General features: G+C 46.2%; 5 protein-coding genes across 5 annotated transcripts; 2 read left to right on the top strand and 3 right to left on the bottom strand.

Moving 5' to 3' along the window:
- Positions 1-956: 956 nt before the first annotated feature.
- Positions 957-4,769, bottom strand: GL218_00676 (DNA-directed RNA polymerase I subunit rpa1; the record flags this gene model as incomplete). Its single annotated transcript, XM_033577108.1, has 1 exon — positions 957-4,769. The coding sequence occupies one exon, from the start codon at positions 4,767-4,769 to the stop codon at positions 957-959; it is 3,813 nt and encodes a 1,270-aa protein (XP_033442324.1).
- Positions 4,770-4,934: 165 nt separating this feature from the next.
- GL218_00675 (DNA-directed RNA polymerase I subunit rpa1) lies at positions 4,935-5,780 on the bottom strand (the record flags this gene model as incomplete). Its single annotated transcript, XM_033577107.1, has 1 exon — positions 4,935-5,780. The coding sequence occupies one exon, from the start codon at positions 5,778-5,780 to the stop codon at positions 4,935-4,937; it is 846 nt and encodes a 281-aa protein (XP_033442361.1).
- A 1,033-nt stretch (positions 5,781-6,813) lies between these two features.
- GL218_00674 (U4/U5/U6 small nuclear ribonucleoprotein prp3) lies at positions 6,814-8,343 on the top strand (the record flags this gene model as incomplete). Its single annotated transcript, XM_033577106.1, has 1 exon — positions 6,814-8,343. One exon carries the CDS (start codon positions 6,814-6,816, stop codon positions 8,341-8,343), a length of 1,530 nt encoding a protein of 509 aa, XP_033442326.1.
- Positions 8,344-8,502: 159 nt separating this feature from the next.
- GL218_00673 (DNA repair helicase rad15) lies at positions 8,503-10,977 on the bottom strand (the record flags this gene model as incomplete). The annotated part of the gene is made up of 3 exons (XM_033577105.1): positions 8,503-9,705; positions 9,761-10,258; positions 10,387-10,977. The coding sequence occupies 3 exons, from the start codon at positions 10,975-10,977 to the stop codon at positions 8,503-8,505; spliced, it is 2,292 nt and encodes a 763-aa protein (XP_033442358.1).
- Positions 10,978-16,808: 5,831 nt separating this feature from the next.
- GL218_00672 (Transcriptional regulator prz1) lies at positions 16,809-18,042 on the top strand (the record flags this gene model as incomplete). The annotated part of the gene is made up of 2 exons (XM_033577104.1): positions 16,809-17,854; positions 17,925-18,042. 2 exons carry the CDS (start codon positions 16,809-16,811, stop codon positions 18,040-18,042), a joined length of 1,164 nt encoding a protein of 387 aa, XP_033442322.1.
- Positions 18,043-21,839: the final 3,797 nt, after the last annotated feature.

Here is a 21,839-nt window from a genome sequence, read left to right as displayed (position 1 = left end):
TGCGCTTACTCCTCCTTCTATCATAGAACAATCATAATGCTGATTACCGCACTCCTAGCTTATGTCTTGTGCGCTGTTGAATGTTCTCTTATATATCTAGGTATCTTACATACGTGGATGGATCTGATCGATAAAATGTTTAATATTTACTCCTGTTTATATATAGAACGAGGTTTGTTGGGATATCTTGATTTTCTCAAGTCTCCGAGCCAATCCTGTTGTATCAACTAGGTCGGTAACAATCCCGAGATGTCGGGTGACCCATGTGATATTTGATCTAACGTTCCCTTTACCCGGCGGTCGGCCTTTTCTATGTTGGCATAGTTAAATCCCGACCGCTCGGATTAATTTCCCCTTATTCTTTTACTATATGATATTCGCGTACGTGTCTAAGTCGTAGTGTAAAGGTGTTTACTAGAGTTTATTATTCTTTAGTGAAACTCATTAAGATTCTTAATATGGGATATCACGCTGACTCTCACTTTTCGACCTTGAGAATTATGAGAAGTGCTATGCGTTGATGTATTTCTAGGGGAGCTACTTACATTAGGCAGTTAAATACTATACTGTTGAGGCCACGTTTGTTTACTTCTATGAGTCACAAGTTTATAGTTAATGATAGTTTATAGTTTCTACGGCTGCTTGGCTAGGCGCAGAATATAAGAATCTTCCTCATACTGACTTGACTTGTATCTACATAATTTTAAGATTTCACCTCTACGTCTTTTAAGCTAGGACCTCATTACTACGTGCGTTGCGAAATAGAGGGGACTTCATTTGAAGTTGCAATGCGGGTCTTATCATACGAAGGTTTCTCATTCACTCAAGCCACGAGACATGACTGTGAAATAGCTGGTATTTTCCCATATCTAACACTAAGAATACAACTGTACTCCTAACCAAGATTTCAAATATTTCCATTGCGCCTATTTTGATTCCTTATTAACTACGACCTCTTAGCTCAGGTGATTCTTCCCGTTTTTCGGATGTGCCTTGAGAAGAACATCGAAGGCGCCAGTGCCGATCATGCCTAGCCTGCCCATGACGATTCGGCTACTGGGTGTGGTAAGATCATCCCAATCTCCGTCGAGAACGGCGTCCTTCAAGAATGACAATGTGGTTTCGAAGCTCATCTTAGTGAATGGACTGACGTTACCCTTCAAGCCGTTGCGGTTGAACGGGGTGAACCCTCCGTTCCTCGTCATGTAGTCTCCGATGAGGTTGAGATGTCGTTTATCGACACCGATACCGTGACCTTCGAAGACGCCGCCAAGTTCCCGAATGATACTGTTACGTGCTGCCTCGACGCCATACACCTGGAGCACTGATGCAATATCATTTGTCTGAATCTTGTTGGGGTTGATGAAGTCGCCATACTTCTGCATGGCTCGGAGATTGACACCGGATGTGTGGATAACCGCCTTCTTTTCTTCCTCTCCAGTTCGCGGGTCGACTATCTTCTCGTCGGCTACGAATGTGCAGGACTTAATACCATCGATTTGTTGTATGAGTGCTTTCCGGACTGCTTCTTGGAGAACGCTCAACATGAGGATCTTAGGTATGTTGGAATCGTATTCAAGTGTGAAATCACACCATTCACCCTTCTTCTCGTCACATGTAAAACGAGATACGACCGGGATCTTCTCCTTGATACGACTTTCGCGGGCACCGGCTCGTTTGCTAGTACTGCCGTCTTCATCTTCGTCATCGCTTGGTGGGGGCGGACTGCCACCAAACCCTTCGTCCTCAGGTTCATCTTCATCCTCCGGTGACGCCTCCCGCTCCATTCGCTGCTGGATTTCGTCGTCTTCTTCATCATTTGCACCATACGAAACTGCCTGCGCTCGGTTCGCGCGTTGCTTGGCATTTGTCGCGTCATCGTCATCGTCATCATCGTCGTCATCATCCTCATCGCGAGCTACGGCATCGGGGTTGCCCGAAGCTACTTCGACTACGCCAGACTTGACACCAACCTCTGGCACCGCGTCGCCCTCTTGATCAGCCTTTGCCTTGATTTCCTTCTTGATTAACCTCTCTAGGACGGGCAAAAACTTAACCTCGAGGGTGTTGAGAACGTCAGAAATGCTGATCGCGTACGTTTTTGTGTATTCGGTAGAAGGGAAGAATTGGAGGTGAATATCAAACATCTTTGCTAAGCGGTAGCCAATGCCCTTGCCGACACGCTCCTTTACCGTAGCCTTGTCGACGACGTGCGAGAGAGGAAGAATACTGATTGCTTTTGCAAACGTCTCTCCATCCGCCTCCGATAATTCTTCGTTCAGTACTAGCGTCATGGACGGCGTGGAAATATGGTCGCTAGCTGTCATGAGAATTTCTCGCAAACGGGGGATACCAAGAGTGACGTTCTTTGCAGAGTGGCCAGCCAAATGGAACGTGTTCAATGTCATTTGAGTCGAAGGCTCACCGACGGATTGACCAGCAACGATACCTACGGCCTCGCCAGGTTCAACCAGGGAGTGAAGATATTTGGCATGGAATATCTTCTCAGCGTATTTACGAGGGATGAGCATAGCACCTGATTTCTTCTCGCCCTTCTCTTTGATCAGACCGTCCTGGTTTTTCTTGATGTACTCGGACACCTTCTCGTAGAACTTTTCCGACGTGGAGAACGCATGGCGATTGGGATTAAGCTCAGTGTGAATCGGGTCGAGGGCCTTTGGATCATTCGCCTTGGCCTGCTTGATGGCTTTCTTTTGGTATTTTTGAGCGTAGTCCTTAGATTCGTAGATTTCTTGATCCCATCCCCTCTCTCCAATACCAAGCAAATTGACCTCAGATATCTGGTTGCGAAGCACAAAGCCGAAATCAGTCAAGTATTTCTGCTTGGTGATATCCAAACCGTCTTCTCCGTATAAGAACTGAACCATTGATCCGTCGGCATCTCGTACGGATGAATCATAAGCAACTTTTAGGCCCTCCATTCCCTTGATTAGACATCTTTGTAGATAACCGGATCGTGACGTCTTTACAGCGGTATCAATTAAACCTTCTCGTCCAGCCATGTGATGGAAATAGTATTCCTGAGGTCGAATTCCAGTTAAGAAACGATTTACAATATAACCACCTGCTCGCACACTTGTTTCGAACGGACGAAAGCATGGCAACGACTTGCCGCTAACCATCAGAGGTACCCTTCGACCTTCAAGAACCTGCTGGCCAAGGTTGCAAGAAATCAAGTTTGCATTGACAGTACTTCCCTTTGCACCGGATGTTGTCATAGACTGCATTTGATTTTTAGGGAATTGTTTCACGAGCCCTGCGGGAAGAGTCTTATTGACTTCGCTAGACAGATCACGCGATCGGGAATTCATCATACGATCTAAGCCTTCTTGCTTCGTATCGTCACGCATAACCTCTTCTAACCGTTCCAATAGTAGCTCATCCGTGTTGGTGATATTGGGTCGGTCGCCTAGACTCACAAATTGTGCAGCAACTTCAAGACCGATATGACTGGCGCTCTTCAGCTTTTCCTTGCGACTCTTCTCACCCTCAGGCGTGAGTCGTAAATCGTCCATACCGCAAGTGAAAGCGCGCATATTAAGGTACCGGGTAAGAAGACGACCAAGACAGCTGAGAAGCTTAGCGGCAAGTTCAGGGCCCCAGATCTCATGGATAGAGTGTATAAATCCACCAGCACTAGGACCTAGCTGTGACTTATCAAGGATACCGGTAATAAATTCGCCGTCGCTAAACAATACATTGCTCTCTTCGAGGAAGTTGCCCCAAGAAGGTGGTTTTAATTGTGATTTCCCGGTGAGCCAGAGATCACCGCAACCAGCCGGCTTCATGTTCTTCAATATGGTTGTAATAACCTGTTTTCCAGTCCAACGCCGAGCAGGCTTGAAGATAGCTGGCGGGACAAGCTCAAGTCTTTCAGATGTGATATGGCCACTCTCAGGTCGTAACGCGCCATATACAAGCTGCTGATATGCGCCTTTATCGAAAAAGGTATCCTTGTTACAGAGCGCAACAGACACAGACAAATGGTCCTGGATCAGACCTCGCAAGGGCTTCCCAGCAGTAGCTGATAGATACTGATGGTCGGTATCGGCAATCTTTAAAGCTTCTGCTCGAGCAAGTTCGTTTTGAGGGAAGTGCATATTCATCTCGTCACCATCGAAATCTGCGTTGTACGTGTTACAATTTGCGTAGTGCATACGAATCGTCTTTTCTCCAGGCAGGACTCTGGCTCGATGACCCATAATGGAGGGCTTGTGCAGCGTGGGCTGACGATTCATTAACACCACATCGCCGTTTCCGAGATGTCGGTGGACCTTTTTGCCTTTCACCCCGGCATATTCTTGGCTTGTCGGCGCGAGAAGCTGGTTGGCTAAAGCAACACGGTCTTCCGCAGATTTGTTTTTCAGGTTAATAATTTGCCCGTTCTCGTTCTCAATCGCGGTGGCACCGGGCCATTTGTCGACACCATTGATAACTGCCTGTTGCATTTCTCTAAAATTATGGCTGGTCACCGGTTCCGGATATGTTAACTTTTTGGCGAAGACGGGAGGGACACCTATTTCGCTGGTCTCAATGTTGGGATCTGGGGAAATGACACTTCGTGCAGCATAGTTAACACGCTTGCCCATCATGTTTTTTCTGAAAAGTCCTTCTTTCTTTTCGAGCTTCTGTTTGATACCGTCTTCATTCCTCTTTCCAGCGGCTCCGCGGATAGGATTTCTATCACGGTCAATTAAAGAATTTACGCTATCTTGCAATTGAACACAAGCTTCGTGCATTTCAGACATGTCTCGCCGCCGCCGGCCGTCGAATCGGGATCGTTTCCATGCTGCGTGATTTCCTTATGTATCTGAGCAATGCGCGCGCAAGATGCAAGAATTTGCTTGTAAAGAGAGTTCTGTTGGGCTTCTGCAATCCCTCCGTCGCCTTGTCGCGCCTCGGGCCGGTATTTGTTAGGTGGAACAGGTTTGGATGAAGAAGTTGTCGGCAGGGAGTTTCTTCCCTAGAGGTCTCGAGTTGTAAACAAGGCCCATTATTTCTTGCTCTTTTTCAAACAAGAGTTGAAGCCGAGCCTGTACTTCCATCGAGTTGACATAACGCTGCTGAGGTTTGGCCGATGCGTCCTTCTTCGTCTTGGGGACCTTGGTAGCGGCATCACCACCTTCTGACATGATCACATCGCCATTCTCGTCAAGTTCTTCGCCCTCTCCCTCTTCTTCTTCCTCCTCTTCGTCATTATCCTGGTCGGGCTCTCCCTCACTCGATGGTAGATCAATATCAGCGATACCTTCGTCTGTCTCGTAGCCACGCTTCTTGGTTACGGTTGCCTTGGATTTCCTTTTTATAGCTAAGGCATCTCTGTGCTCGAAATTTCGCTGCGCCATCTTGGCTTGGTCCTTGGCGCTGAGTGGCTTCTCGAAGATTTTGACAAACCGGTCCTTTCGGAAGTTTGGAGATATCGCCTGGCATGTAGCGCACGCTCTGCCCTTGGTTATTTCCCTGAAGAAGTCCTTAAGCACTTCTCTCCTTGCCTCAGATGCACCCTCATGTTTACCCTTCCTGATGTCGGCGGTTCCAACCCTATGGTTCTTTAACGTTGTTTGGGTATAAACTTCTCTCATGCGAGTTATTTTGTCAAGCGCTGAGCTTTCTTCCCCGTCGGAAAGGTTTTCATCATCATCGACTTGGATATCGGTAGTCTCGGCTGTAATATCGTCGAGATAATTTGCCGCATCTATAAGGCCGAATTGGAGGAGACGTAGCTTACAAGCGACCAGGCTTAGATCGGCCCGTCGCATTCGAAAGCGAAAGCAGTATTGACATTGCGCGCGTAGTAATCTTAAAATTTGGTCCATAAAAACAGGATGATATACAGGGACTGGAAGGTCGATATGGCCAACATGACCTGGACAATTCGGCTGTGTGAGATTACATGTTGTGCATCTACCAGTGTTAACTTCATATGCGACGCATGTCACCATCTCTAGATTCTACTTACACTGAATCTCCCCAAGCTCCAAGAGCTGGATCGTAAAGTCCACCAGGTATCGGATTTAGAAGACTATCAAATGTGGTCGGGTTTTCAATCCTCTTCACAGAAATAGCTTTGATCTCGGTTGGAGTGAGGAAGTCGAAGTCGACGCTGTCGATAGCCGACTGAATTGGCTGTGAGATATTCATGGCTAACGGTTTTTATAACCTCATAACCTAGCGCAACCTTTCCAACCCGCTTCGACCCTTGAATTGGAGCTGTTAGAGCTGTTAGAGTTTATAGAGGGTTGAAGCGATCTCAGTAAAACTCTATCAACTCATGGCATTAATGTTTTCTTGTATTATATTGGAGGGCTGGTTGGCTGGTTATAAGTCGAAGATACTGTTTTTTTAGTGGGGTTCACGATCAACCAAAATTTTGGAGCTTGAACTTTTTAGCGGTGATAGACGGCAGAAGTAAAAGATCATGTGACACATCTTATCTAACTTATCATTATCATTCAATCAATCATATCAATCATTAGTGCAACTTAGCGAGTGTGCAACTATCAAAGCAGCTAAGAATTAAGCAACCAAGGTACCTACATACTTTGCTGCATTGTATACCTGTAATAGTTTCTCTTTCTTTACTAGGGAACTACCAAATGCATCGCGTGTCGCTCCGTGTGTGGTTTTAATTCATTTCTCCCACTGTTACCTTGTCTGAGGTAGCCTTTCTTTGTCCAGCATCGACATCATCATCCAAATACCATCCAGGCACTTCCTGAGTCGATATATACTTGTTTGCTGATTTCAACTTCACCCGTTCATCCCATAGGGTCAAAGTTATAATCATATCTCATGGAGCGACACGGCTCGCCAGGCCTTGGCCCGCGCAATGATGCTGGGTCTCGAGTACAGAAACCGGAGTCTGCTACAGACAAAGCCGCCAAGCTAGCAGCACTGAAGGCACGCGTATCAGCAGCTATAGGATCTACCAAGGCAAAGGGTGGTCTGAATGTTGGTCTTCATCCAGCGTTGGAAGATATTGGGCAATGGAAGCCTGGTGGTAGCAAGACCAACGACTCGAAATCCGGATTAGGTTCGCGATCACGGAACGATGGCAACAAGGCACAACCGAAACATAAACCCCTCGATCTATCTGGACCATCGCAAGAGGAAATCAAGAATAATCCCTATTTTGACGCGAGCCTGAGCGCTCCCGGCGCAAAGCCGAGGCAGTCACGTCAACTCATATTCAACCAAAAAGGCAAATACATCCAGCAAGCGAACGCGCTACGAAGGCAAGCAGCGCTCGAAGCTCTAAAGAAGAAGATTGCAGCGGGTACGCGCAAGGTCGGAATAGATGAGGACAAAGATGTCGAGAAGAATTTTATTATCGAAGCTCCTCCAGATGTTGAGTGGTGGGACGAAGGATTGATAGACGGCAAGAACTACGACGACATAGAAAACCCCAATGTGTTAAAGATCGACACCGAAGACACGATAATCACTAGATATATCCAACATCCCGTCCCCATCGAACCTCCTCAGGACAAGAACGTCCCCGCTCCGAAACCCATGTACCTCACCTCCACGGAACAAGCCAAGTTACGCCGACAGCGCCGAATGGCCGACCTGAAGGAGGAACAAGCCAAGATTAGACTCGGCCTTGTCCCTGCGCCGCCGCCAAAGGTCAAGAAGGGCAATCTAATGCGTGTCCTAGGCGAGGAAGCCGTCAAAGATCCCACGGCCGTCGAAGCCCGTGTGAACCGCGAGATCGCGGATCGGCACAACAAGCACGTGCTGACGAACGAGGAGCGAAAGTTGACTAAGGAGCAGAAACACGAGAAGCTAGCCACGAACCAGGAGAAGGACGCGGCCAAGGGCCTGCATATGCTGGTGTTCAAGATCAACAGCCTAGCGAACGGTCAACACCGGTACAAGATCAGCGTCAACGCCGACCAGCTCGCTCTCACAGGCCTGGTCATCATGCACCCGAAGCAGAACTTGGTGATCGCGGAAGGTGGCGAGTGGTCTATCAAGCACTACAAGAAATTACTCCTAAACCGCATCAACTGGACCGAGAACCTGCCATCTCGCGAGAAGGACGCACAGAACGAGGCCTTGAAGGAATGGCTCAAGGCCGAGAACGAAGAGGGCGATCTGAAGGATCTAGCCGAGAACCAGTGCAAACTGATCTTCGAGGGAGAAGTAAAGTCCGCGCGTTCAGGAAATGGGGCTCCAAGGTCTGCGAGACGGACAGCGAGGCGAGGGAGGTATTATCTAAGTCCAAGATGGAGAACTTTTGGAATCTCGCAAAGTCTACCCACTAAGTTAGAGCTACCTACTGCGTACATAATAGTTAAATTAATCACATGGTTAGGCTAGGAGATTGTGTAATAAAACGTCTTGAACAATTTTGTATTAGATACCTTTTAACCTTGCGGTGCTGGCTACTTATTTCAACGCCTGAGAACCCCTAAGCTCCAATGCGATGTGATTGTTATACAGAATATCGAATTGGTGACTATCCGCACAAACTCACGTTCACGCCGCGTCAAGCTCCATCATGCCCTCGTCGAGATCGTCGTCGTCCATATCGAAGTCATCATTGTAGCTTTGCATAGCCTGCAAAGCCTGCGCTCTATGCATGGCCTCGATAGCCGCATTGTCATCTTGCAACTCCTTAATCCGTTCCTCGTCGACCTTCTTCTGGTGCTCTTTCAGATCCTCGAGACTCCACATACTGATCCCTTCTTGGTCCTTAGATTTAAAGGGTCGCGCCATGTCTCGCAAGAAGCGCTTCGCTGTGATAACTGCCATATCTGTGCTTAGATTCCCGTCAACCTCTTGCATGGCCTGGTTGATCCATTTAGGGAGTTGGAGTCTCTTCTTCTGGAACCGGCGGTCGGCCAAAACCATGATTCCGTAGTCGTCTTTGCCTCTGAGCACACGACCGAGGCATTGTGCGGCGTGTCGCATGGCGTCGAAAGATAAGAAGTCGTTTTCTCGGATGCGGTAGGTTTCTCGAAGGAACTGTAGTCTAGCTTTGAGGATACGCGACTCTGTGTATTGGAACGGAACGCCGATACATAACACAGTTCGACCGTACTGGTGGTCGAAATCGATACCTTCTGAGACCTTCCCACGAGCCACACATAGTAGGACAGCACCTCTGCCATTGCAGCAGGCCATGCGGTATGTCTCAAGCGCAAGCGAAGTTTCTTGGGCGTCCGGCGTTTCGACCAAGATGAGCTTGTACTTCCAGACCTCGTCTAATATGCCCATTCCCTGCCACATGCTAATAATAGATTCCATGTACAGGTATGATGGGAAGAAAACGACCATACCGTCTGGAGTAATTCTTGCGAATTCGGTCAAGAGGTTACCGTAATTACGAACCACACTAGGTTCATTCCTGACTGTGAAGCTTGTGGAGATAGTTGCTTGGTCGCTTCCTCTAGTTACGATCATCGGCAAGAAAGATCTCCTCGCCAGGGTCATAGCGTATGACTCTTGGACGACCGTAGAAAACCCTAACATCTTCGGGTACATCTCTAAGGGCGAGATAGTACCAGATGTGATGATGACAGAGCTGAACCTGTCGAATACAGGTTTGATAGCGATTGCCGCATCTAAGCACGTGAAATGTAGAACTGGGTTTGGTACTTCGGCAGTATCTGACTCGAAGGGCTCAAGAATGAGCAAGAATCCCTTCTCGTAGGTTGGCGACAAGAGTCGCGAATGTGGCTACTTCTTGTAGCGGTTGATAATCTTCGATACTGGTTAGCTCGAGTGTCCTCACAAGGGAGGTTAATCTTTCAGCACAGAAGCGTAGCGGCTTCTTCTCGATAAACGTGTGCTCCTTTAGATGTGCCAGGAATGATGGTGGTGTTTCCGAGATGACCTGTCGGACCTTCATACGCGTCTTGAGATATTCGATAAATCGTTTTAAGAAAGCAGTAAAATGTTCAGCTCTCCGGATATTTCCAGGAACCGCCTCCTTTAACAAGTCATCAGGGAGAACGGGATTGGCCATAAAAGTATCTTCCTGCCGAGCCTCATCGGCATCTCGAAGGCCCTCCACTAGCTTCTGGTACTCGTTTTCCAACTGTTCTCGATCTGTCTCCTTCATCTCTGAGATCTTACGTTCCAGGTTTTGAGCACCCCTGGTGGCCTTTCGTAGGGAATCTTCTGTGATATCTGTGCTTAAAGACTCGATACAGACGTTGTCTATGTTGTGGGCCTCGTCGAAAACGACAATACAGTCCTTCGAGAGCTCTTTGGATACACGCTCTGCTATCTTGGGGTCCAGCAGGTAGTGATAAGAATATATTATAACGTTACAATATTGCATCTATAACCCGGAAGATGTGAGCTCTATGCCTCTAGCAATGTAGACCTCGGGTAGATTAATTCGGAGGGACTTACCATTCGCCTCGATGTGAAATAGGGGCACTGCTTGTGCTGCTCGCCATATCTCAGTAAGCCGTCAAGGGTCCAAACACCGTTAGGTACGAGATTGTGTGGTTCCAGGAGGTCCAGATTATCATGGTACACGCATGTCTCAACGCTCTCGCCTTTGTCCTTCTTTTCTCTGACGAAGCCAGCAGTCAAGCTACGACATCTAGCATCCACGATGGTACCGCTCTTTTCTCTCTTGACCGAAGGATGAAGACAGAGATTCTTACGGCTTGTTAGGCCTAGGCCGCGAAAATCTTCTACGTGGCCGAGTTCGTCAGCCCTGAATTTCATCAAGGCCTTAAGTTCCGCTAATGCCTTTTCAATTTCTGACATGGTACGAGAACAGTAGATAAGCTTCCGGTGTTCGGGATAATGTTGCTGGTATGCAACGATTAATGACAGTAGTGAGACGGTCTTTCCGGTCCCTGAAGGCATCTCTAAGACGCAGTGCCCGCCTGCGTCAAGAGTCCTCTTCAGATCACACATATATGCATATTGCTCCGGATATATTCGTGGATACGGAAAGAGAACCGGAAGGTCGTCAATGAAGAACTTCATCTTTGCTGGATTTTAGGTAAATACGATATGAAGGTGAGCGTGCAGAGTTAAATCATTAGAGGGATTCTTATAGTAAGAGAATTCCGTATGAGACTCGATATAGTTGTCGATGGAGACCTTCAGGGCACGCGTATTGGTGCGGGTATGTTAAGGTCGTTTTCGTAGAGGCTCCTTTAGTTGCAGTCTCGTAGAAATGTTACAAATAGCATGCTTATGCTGGTTTATGTGCTTGGCTTGCCGGTAGTAAAGAAACTAGTTCGGCTTGAATATTTTCTTTTACTATATTCTTAAACCGGCTTTAGACTTTTGCATGTTAAATTGTATATACGCATCGCGAGATTAATAGCTACGCGATAGTTGACGTTGTCAGGCTGAAGTTTGACTGGCATTTGATTCCGGATAAGATAAAGAATACTAAAGCATTGTGCAGCTAGTGGCTCATGCACGTTTCTCATTTGGTAAACGCTATAATAAACGGTAAGTTGCGGCTTGAAGCAGCCACATATAACCCACTTCCAGAATCAGCCCTATGTTAAGTGCCTCTTAGGTTAGGTACTTTTAGGTAGGTATACAAGTACCTATATACATAACCAGTTGGAGAACTTGATGCAACTCATCCGCCATCTTACCAAAAATACATAACAACGCAGAATATGCCTACATTGAATATATATATTCTATATATATCAATGTCAATTTGAATCATACTTTTAATGAAATTAAAAGGGGTTTATATCATTGGAATTCTGCGTCGTTTTAACTGCTACTGCGTTGTTATAGGTCATTTATTTACTACTTGGCCAAGCCATCTCAAGCCACCACCAGTTTCGTTTCCGACGATAATCCAATTGACTTGGAATGGGTCTTGTAAAAAGTGCGGTCGCAATAAGGTTTTTTCTTTCTTTCTAAAACCAAGGTATGTACCTAGATTAGCCCTATAATCCCTAAAATCCAGATCTATGGCTTGTGGTATCGGGATGAGCCGAATCTCAACGGCGCGGGAGGCACCCATACACAACTAGACAACCCATACAAACCCGTCGGATTGCACAAAAGCATCATAGGAACGAGCGTCCCGATAGCGGGCAGATGCTCCCGATAACCTCTGCCTTCAATCCATGGAGTTGGGTTTGGGGCGTTGCGATTGAACCCAGATTGTCGGGATCTGGCACAGTACATTAAGCTTAATTGATTTCCCCTTTTTTTCAATTATTTTAATATGTTCGCTCATTGATATCATATCATGAAAATGCGAATGTATGCAGTTGATCAAATTACCGTGCCGTAACCAACATTCAACATTCAACACTACCTCTCAATACAACATGTCCCTCCCTCGGTATTCGGAACATATTCTTCGGAACCTTTTCGCTCGTCACATATTTCCGAGTTTCGTTTCCGAATTTCGGTTACATCTATTTAACACAATGCCGATATATCCATTTTCCATATTTATCCGATCTAGTCCGAGTCCGAAAAATACGCGAATGCTATGCTATGTTGGTGTTGGCTATGTACCGTAAGCTCTCAGCTTTAGCCCTACCCGTGTTACTATTTCGAGATGTTGCACAGCTGATTTTTTAAAAACACACCTAACTGTACGAACTAATGGCTGATCGACTAGGCGGCATAAAAATACTACGCTGCAGTACGTTTTAATCAATTCTTTGTTTCAGGTCATGCTGAAGATTGTGAATCCTGCAAGGCTAGCCTCTTGTGGTAAGGCATACCCAATTAGCGATGATTCATACTGACTTAGAAATATATGCGGTCATCTAAAACTATTCATATGAATAGAGTATGTTTTGGCCCCCCGAAACCGAGTTAAACTTGGTCTTTATGATCTGCTAGCGTACATAGACAAGTGGCCAGATCTTCCCTTGCGAGCCGTGTTGGTGATTTTAGAGGAATCCTCCTTTAAGCAACCCGTATGTATGTGTGGAGAGATGCTGTATCAGGACCATCTTTAGCACAGGGCAACGTATGTTCGTTGCGTCCTCAAATCCCGAGATGGGGATATGAGGCTACTTGGCTACCGTATGTAGTCATCAAGCCGACTCCATACGTAGGTAACGTGCCTAGGGCTCGGATCTCTTTCTTCGTGATGCTCCTCCGCTATCTACATGTATAAGTACAGTACGAAATCGTTAAGGCAAGAGGTTGCGAGAAGTACCGGATACGATGGGTATGAGATGCGTGGATCGTTCCGCCCCAACCGATTTCTTTAGCGAGTAGCGGTATGCTCTGCATGTCCCGCCATCCCCGTGAAGATAATGCTACATGGAGGTTTGCGAGGCTAGGTCTTGGCGACCTGGTAGTCATATAAGTGTACAGGAAACAGTAGGCTTATGAATGCACTATTTTGATATGAATAGGATGTTTTAACCAAATGGAGTGTGAGAACCTGCTTGCTCGCGCTTGTTGAAACGTTTCGAGGAACTAACAGCAAGCTATTTCTTATTCATCGTTCATAATGTTCCTGAAACGGATAGATTTATGTAAATTTAGCTCCTTCGAGCAGCTAAGCCTCTCAGCACTATGTCTCCCGAAACGTGGCAGGGTAGTCTGACTGCCGTGTGCGGAAGGTCCGCCAGTTCTGTGTTCGCGCAAGAGTCGCGGCTATTGGGTAAGTCTTCGAGGGTTTACGATAGATAGACCCGCACCCCGAGGAACCCGGCCAAACACGTGGGCTACGCCTAGCGCGCGGGAGATGGGGCTGGATGTATATGTAAAATGTTCTTAACCTATGTAGGTTCTTAGGTCTAGTTACTCGCTAATTAGGTATTATTATTTTATTTTGCCCTGGTATGTATAATGTAGTGGGCTACTAGGGCAGTATGGGTCTAGTGTAGTGTAAAGAGTCTTTTGTCTTGCGGTAACGTTGGTAGTGGATGATGGATCCTACCTATCATCGTACCGCTAAGAAACGAACAAAAGCAAGATACATACATGTAGCCACGAAGGGTCGATGTTCTCTTGTGGTTCTTGTGGTACCTGCAGTACGGTCAAGGATGCGAGTCTCAGATATCTGCAAGGACAGCACCAGAATGACATCAATCTTATCTCAGGATCGACAAATGGCGGTCCAGCTGAGAACATGCTGCTCTATACATACAATTATGACTTCATACGCCGACCATCGATCGCCGTCCCACGATATTTGTCATACCAAGACTATCGAGGTTAAAAATGAGGACCATGTAATTAATGTAAGGATAAATATTTGAGATACTACATGTCTATTTCTAGATGAAAGCTTGGCTTTGTTGATACTGTACTGTGGCGCAGCCGCCGTGGAGTAAAATATTTACGATCAGGGTTGTAAGTGCTATCGGGATCTTGACCTGAAAATAAACATTCCTCCAGCCTCCAGGGAATGGTGCTGCGAATAGTTAGCAGACAGCTCGCTTGGCGGGGAACGTTGGTTAAGGACCCTGTCTCGTAGGAATAGTGATCATTTAGTATTTGCTCAACTTGGAACAAAAAGATGAACGAGAAGAGTTACATCGTCCAAAAAAGAAGATTAATGTCTGGTGTTTTTGTATGCTGATACTATGCTGCTACTATTATGCTACTTATTAAGGGATATAATTATTCGTTCCTACAGTTTCTCATACTGTATCAGTATAGCTTCTGATTATAGTTACATAGAAATTGAATATAACTAGTTAGAAATATAGTTAGGGATGGGGGGTCTCATCTCGCTTCATAGTGCGTGTACGGTACACGTAAAAGACCAACAGCATTACCTACCTACTGCGTGTTGCCACTAACGAAAAGAATTAACGATAACCCCTGGACTTTAGAGCGTTCTTAGGCATCCTAACGCCGGACGGCAGTGGGTTCCGCAGTCTGTGCTTCGAGTACTATGTAAGTCGAAGAATGTGGCTAACAGATCCCTGTGCGGGCTCTAGTTAAGACGCTCGAACCAGTAGCCGTCCCCTGTTACTTATCGCGGGATGCTATACCGGTTTTGGGGTTCCGACAATACAAAGTACACTGCCGTAGTATACGAAATACGTGATGATGACTGGAGGAACAGAAAAAGAGTTCCACAGCCTTTCCGCCCTATTGTCCCACGCTACCTAAAGTAGATTAAACGTTAGCCAGGCGACGAACCCCATACTTACCTTATTCTGCTATTCTGAGAACCAACAACACATCAGACCATGCCACTATTCTCAATGCTAAAAAGAACACACGTCCGCGCTAGCCTGAACACGACGATAAGCGCAGCAGACCAGCCGCTGACATCGTCCTCTTAATCATCTATTGTTTTTCGTTATGGTCACATTGACCCTCTTCTGGCATTAATGAGGCTTTTGATGACCTTCCTCCACCGCATGAATTATTAACGGAAACTCGCGAATAGATTCTCGAGCTACATAGTATATTTCGTAAGAGGTATCGTAACCGCTGGTCGCCTAACTTGTGCTTTTTTACGAATCCGCGGGTTTCGTCGAATAAGAACTCTATCTTATGAAAGTGAAGGACAGGGGTTTGCTATAAGGGTAACCAATTCTGCAGCACCTGAAAGGATTTCAGACCTTCGAGAAGCCGGATTGGATCTCTCAGGTGTACTATTCCGTTCGCTTACTTACCATCTACATACACGTGTACACTACCCTGCGCGCGCAGGTACATAACACATAAACGCTACCCGAAAACGGTATGTTGGATAGTAACCTAAGTAGGCTTAACAATAGTCTACATGGCAAAAGCAGGTTAGTGATATTTACATACATGTTAGGAGACCAAGTTGGCTTGAATATTTTTCAATTTTCGGTCCTGGCTCGATTTATTCCCCCGCCCCCGGCTCCAACCGCCGAAGTCGTACGGTGATATTAGTCACTTAACAGTTCTTCTCTTCTTGACCCGGTCTCCCTAGGCTGAGGGCTGGGCTAAGTGTAGTACCTTTTTCAAAAAGATTTCTAAGTATGGAAATTCCTTCTTCGTGTACCACTATAGTAGCTGCTAGTAACTAAGCTATGCTACGTTAAATGTACCCACGCATAGTCTGACGTTATGGTACTAATCTTTATTGTGTATATTCCATGGTGTCTCTATCCATGGGCCCCCCCCTACATTGCACCCACTACGCTTGAGACTGCCGCGCGAACATCATTTGACACCACACACTCACGTACACACCCTTGTGGTTTTTGTATCCTCCTCAATTTGATATACTACCACTCTTACCCGATATGACAGGCCGACCAGACCAGTAAAAATGGGTCTGGCCTTACGAGGACCGTGGGCTATTCTACCCCCCGGCTCCATGTATACATTAATTTTCCGGTGTCTGCCTCACATATCGCGCTTGTCGTTCGTTCCTGGGAGTCTTGTCTGCCTGGCTATGTTTATCCTGATGCAGGCATATGGAGTACAGTTTCACTCCTACAGTACTTCTTCAACTCTCTAGAGATTCCCATTGTTACGCCAATGCTGGTTGGTACGATACGTACATATACCTACATAGTAGGGGTGTGCGCCGAGGCTCCTGGTCTACTCCCTTGTACTTACATGGGAACCAGACTGCTTTCTGTATAACTATGCTTACATCCCACGGAATGTCTCCATAGTCTTTTTTATGTATTGACACACCTTGATCACTTAATCAAGCCTCAAATTAGACTCTTACTCCGTCATACACGTACAGTTGGAATAAGAGGCCACTCCCATAGCTTCCCAGCTTCCCATAAGTCACTGCTGTGTCGTCTTCTCTCACCGGGCACGCCTTGTTGCACAACAACCAGGTTCCCCCTTTAGCTCTTTTTATACAACCAACCTTACCGTCTGTTGGAACGCATCTTGCGTTTGATACAGCCCCGATGGATCTATCACCTCCATCCTTGACCAGGTCACCGGCGTCACCTCCAAGTACAAATTGCTCCGACAGCCCTACTCTGGATTATCCCTCGCCGGAATTTGTTGACCCAATCTACAAGATCGCTTCCATGTTTGAGCAGCCTTGCGCAACCATGTCTTCCAATATGGGCTCCGAACACTCGCTCCCGCCTTTGGATGCTATGACCTCGGCCGGCTGGAGTGGGACTACCGTGATACATCCTAGCTCGACGTCAACGGCCCCGAATATGTCGTCGGCCGACTATGATCCCTTCGCTCACTACGAACCTAACAATATGCATGCATCGTACAGCCATGAGCTCTACCAATCTCATCATACTCACGTACCTGTGCTTTCAAGTAGTGGTACTCCTCCTCCCATGTCTTCGGTAGCTTCTCGATCGCCAGACCCATCCTCGAGGCACGCTTTCGGTTATTCACATAGTGTTTCGCCAATACCGCGGATCAAGATGGAGAGTGCTGCTGCCGCCGCCGCCGCTGCCGATTATTCTGGAGCTGAGCTAACACAGTATCCATCACCTCGTTCCGCCCACTCGTTACCTCTGGAGCATAACGGTTACGGCTCGACTGCCGGTAGCTCGGGTTATCTATCAGATGTTCCTTCAGGGTCATGGCCCAGGTCTGAATACTCGTCCCTCGAGTCAGACCAATATTATGCTGGACCTAGCGGAGCCGGGGCAGCTTTCTCTCATGATAGGCGACAGCTACGTGTACCAAGGGCGGCAAGGAGGCAGCCTCGAAAATTGACGACGAAGGAGGAGGCCAATTTTCAATGCGAGGTTAAAGGGTGCGGTAAGCTATTTAGCAGGAGCTACAACTTTAAAGCACACATGGAAACCCACGACGAAAAGAGGGAATATCCCTTTCCCTGTACGGTCCCAGATTGCAACAAGAAATTCGTCCGGAAGACGGATCTACAAAGACACAACCAGAGTGTTCACATGAAAGAAAAGAACCACAGGTGTGATTACTGTGGTCGAATGTTCGCGCGGAAAGATACCCTTCGAAGGTAAGTCATATATATATCCTTTTCTTTTTCCACATAGATGCGGGGACCCCAAAGCTAACAGATAAATAAGGCATATGGAAGATGGTTGTTCCAAGCGCTTCGATTTGGGCACATTAGACTTGCGCTCCGATGGCTACGATGCTTATCCGGCGCCGACCAGAACGCTCGGTAGTACCCCGGGCACCTAGTCGCTCCCGCTGCTCAATTACCGCCGATGACTATGTCCCAAGCCGGCAATAGTAACCTCTTAGCACCTATGCCTTTTACGAAGAGATGATAAACTCGAACTATGATGACGATTACGACGAGGACGCGGGGGTGACAGGAAGCCATTTCATCTATCGATTTTAACATTGTTCTTCATTCTACTTGTACGCATATCCCGGGTGTTTACTGGAGTTGGTTCTTAGGGGAAAACGGGCCATAGAACTTTTGCCCTGGGACGGATGTTTTTTATCATCAAGCATGTCATAGCTTTGTTTTGAAGAGCGTGGATTTTTTTGTCTTTCAACTTTCATTATTTGTATTACTAGCTAGCATCATGGAGGCTCATCCTAAGCTTAACAAGCTGGGGAACAATTAGGCGTTCAGGACGGTTCTAGGCATATATTGCTCTAGGCTAGGAGAGGAAAACTTTTTGGGTTGCTTTTTTGGTCCTCGGCTTTAGTCGTCTAGAACCCAACAAAGCAATAAGATACCAATTTCATTTTGTTGACAATCACATCATCATCATCCATCATCATCAGCCCGTCATCGTGTATACGTCAGCCTGCTTGGATGATTCTTTGGAATCCTCATCTATTTTTACGCTGTCTGATTTGATTATTAAACGAATTTTATGAAATATTCTAAGAGTTGACTATCAAGAGGCCTATGTTACTTATTGGGTGACACGACATGAACGAGAAGTGGACAAGGCTCAGCCCGTCTTCCTGACGTGCATTATTAGCCAAACGGAGCGCACTAAGATCTCGGTACGCATCAACTATCAAGGAGGCACTATTACGTGATATATCATTGAAGCAATAACGAAGGTTTAGTCAGGCTAGCCTACCTAACATACCAATCGCCCCTATCAGTGGACGTACGGTTGTGGCGTCCTTTCATAAAAGAACTTTTACTTGATGTTGGTTCGCTGGTTCGTTAGTTTCTAGTCACAAAAAATTAAATAGTTAAGACAAAGTAGTATTAACTATGTAGTACTATAAGATGCATAACTAATGGTCACCAATGCAGGGACTTACATCATGTAGGCACCCACTTAGTTGGTAGGTCGTATGCAGAGCCTACCAGCGCAGTGGGTATCATCGAACCGTAACCATGGCTGCTGCCGCGATCCGTGGTACTCCAACAAAAGCGGTGTTGTACCAGTATGTATTAGTATTGTACGTAAGCCCCTAACATCCGCCAAGGTACGCATCGTACAATATAGCACAATTTACTTAAAAAAGTACATGATACCTACCTTTGGCAAGATAGGTGACAAGGTAGGTAATTCGAATAACATGGGGGCTCAACTATAGCCAATAAAAAAACACCTTTCCGATCAAGGATTGTTATCTAGTTTCAAGATGAACTATCCCCCGTGACGGAACATGACTCGTGAATATTATTTTTATATCCTTAGTAGAACTAACGAGATATCTCGTCATCCTACCAACTAAGACTCGAGACTGTAGGCAACAACTATACGTCGTATAGAAACTTACATAGGGTTAACCTGAAACATGAATTCTTATTACGAAGATAAGAAAAGTCTGCTAGTTATGTGTATATTAAAATACTCTCATACATACAGAACCATGCTCGTGGATTGGCTACCAATTGGGGATGTAAGGTATGTATAAAGTACCGTCTTATAAGACTTTATTTCCAAGTATAGTAATTTTAATCCCGCTATACCTTATGAGACATAGCGTCGTTTTTAAATGGGGCCGAGGGCTTTGGAACCCACAATGCTAAGGTGTGCGGGGACAGATATAATTCGATTGGTTAGAAATTGAAGACCCGTACACTGTGCCAATAGTCTTCCGTAAATTACCGTACGATGAAAAAAAAAATTAAAGTCTACATTTTACCTTTTACATACTATTATGATATAGGGAATCCTCAAGGCAAAAGATGATTCATAATACAGACTTGCTATTTCCTCGATGGGGATATCTTCCTAGGTATATTATGCTGTACCTGAGGCTTTAGTCCAACTTTACAGATCCACTAACCAATGCATCTACGGCTCCGGTCCGAATTTGTCGGATTGAAGCGGACCCCATATTTATGTCGCACATAGAGGAATGCCGCAAGCTATACGCAGAGCTATAACGATAAGGCGGAAAAGACAATAGGAATACATACATACTTGGTAGTACGATATCACGAGTGAGCTGACGCTTTCATGTGCTACAATGCTACAACTATTTATGCGCGCAACGTATCACTGTACAAGACAATTTACACAAGGCAAGCCTCACAAAACTAATAATAAGCGCGCTGGGTTTGACAAAGACTTATACACATATAGAAAGATGCGGTTAGAGAATACATAGCCTACGCCGAGGCTTAGCTAGAAAGAGTTATTTACTAGGTATAATAGACTATATACCTTAACCTAGGCTTTGCAGCTCCACGGGAGGAGCCTTTTACGATGCAGGAACATCCTAATCTAGCATCGTATAGTCGATAAGAGAATATCACAGGTTCGGGGTCCAACAAGTACCTAATGTAAACAAACGACCTCGTACGGAAACTGAATTCTGGTAGTATCTGGCCTACCACAAACCGACCACCGTGGCGCGGGAACTGTAAGGCCGAAAAGAAGGTGCTTACTTTCTAGAAGCCTCGTCGGTCGAATGTCGGCGCTTTTCACACGAGGAAATCTTTCGCCAGATCGGTTTGATTGGGAGCGAGAGAGTGCTGACCGGTTAACCCCCAAGTACATACCTACAACCTACATAACCCCAAGAAGAGGGCCCTCAGCCTTACGATAACCTGAAAGTCGCCTGTTGTGTGTAAAACGGCATGACTGGCATACGCACAGTTAAGTGCTTACATTTACCAATTCTAGGTACTTGAACCAGTATTTTACTACGTTTACGCACCCCAGACCTACTGGAGAGACGCCCGGATTTCTCAGATTGTACCTAATCTTCTTAATTAATAGCCACTTCGCTATCTCGTCATCGACATCATCGTTAATATCTAACTACTACCATATCTAAATTAAAATTCTTCAGCACGATCTCATCCAACTTTTTTTTATTTTTCCGATCAGCTCGCAAGTTCTTACCCCAAACGCCCGCGCGATGCTACTCACAGGACACACACCTACTACTACTACTATGTATCTACCCAGTTACTCCATATTAACTAACAACCGACAGTCTGGAATGGGAGTGGCGGTCAGCCTATGACTTTCGGGTCTTGCTAGTCTTAAGCGCCGTCCCTGGCCCCCTCTTCAGGACGTCCGCTGAACCTGTAGCACTGCAACGGCCACTTATAACCCCTGTTGGACGTGGAGATCACCACCTGCAGCCCGCCGTTGTGTATCCACGCCCATGCGACTCTGTCGTTCTTGCGGTGTACCTAGCAGAACAACTGGAATTTCCCCTGTTGGTTGGAGTTTGCCGGTGCCATGTACGTTATATGCAGCTGTCGACGACTTCTCTGGTTTCAATTATCTGAAACAATCCCGAGGGTTGCAACAACAGAAACAGCAACGATAACGACATGTCTTCTTGCTTACGTTAGATACCTCTAAGCTAAGGTAAAGGGACCAACTGAATGTGACGAGATAAAATATCGCGATGGCTAAAACTCGATATTTTTATTATGAGTTACTTTCTACAGCTCTGTCGCAGTGCATACACTGTTAGCAAATTAGGAGCTAATATCATGCCAAAGAGCGACTTTACTGGTACTAGCACAACTAAACCACGGTACCAACATTCTAGCATCGAATAGGCAGGCAGCATATATCTACATTCCT

This window comes from Daldinia childiae (assembly GCF_008694065.1).
Source record: "Daldinia childiae strain JS-1345 chromosome Unknown Scaffold1, whole genome shotgun sequence".
Classification (NCBI taxonomy): Eukaryota; Fungi; Ascomycota; class Sordariomycetes; order Xylariales; family Hypoxylaceae; genus Daldinia; species Daldinia childiae.
The sequence above is the reverse complement of the archived record's forward strand: the minus strand, read 5'-3'. Positions and strand labels throughout refer to the sequence as shown.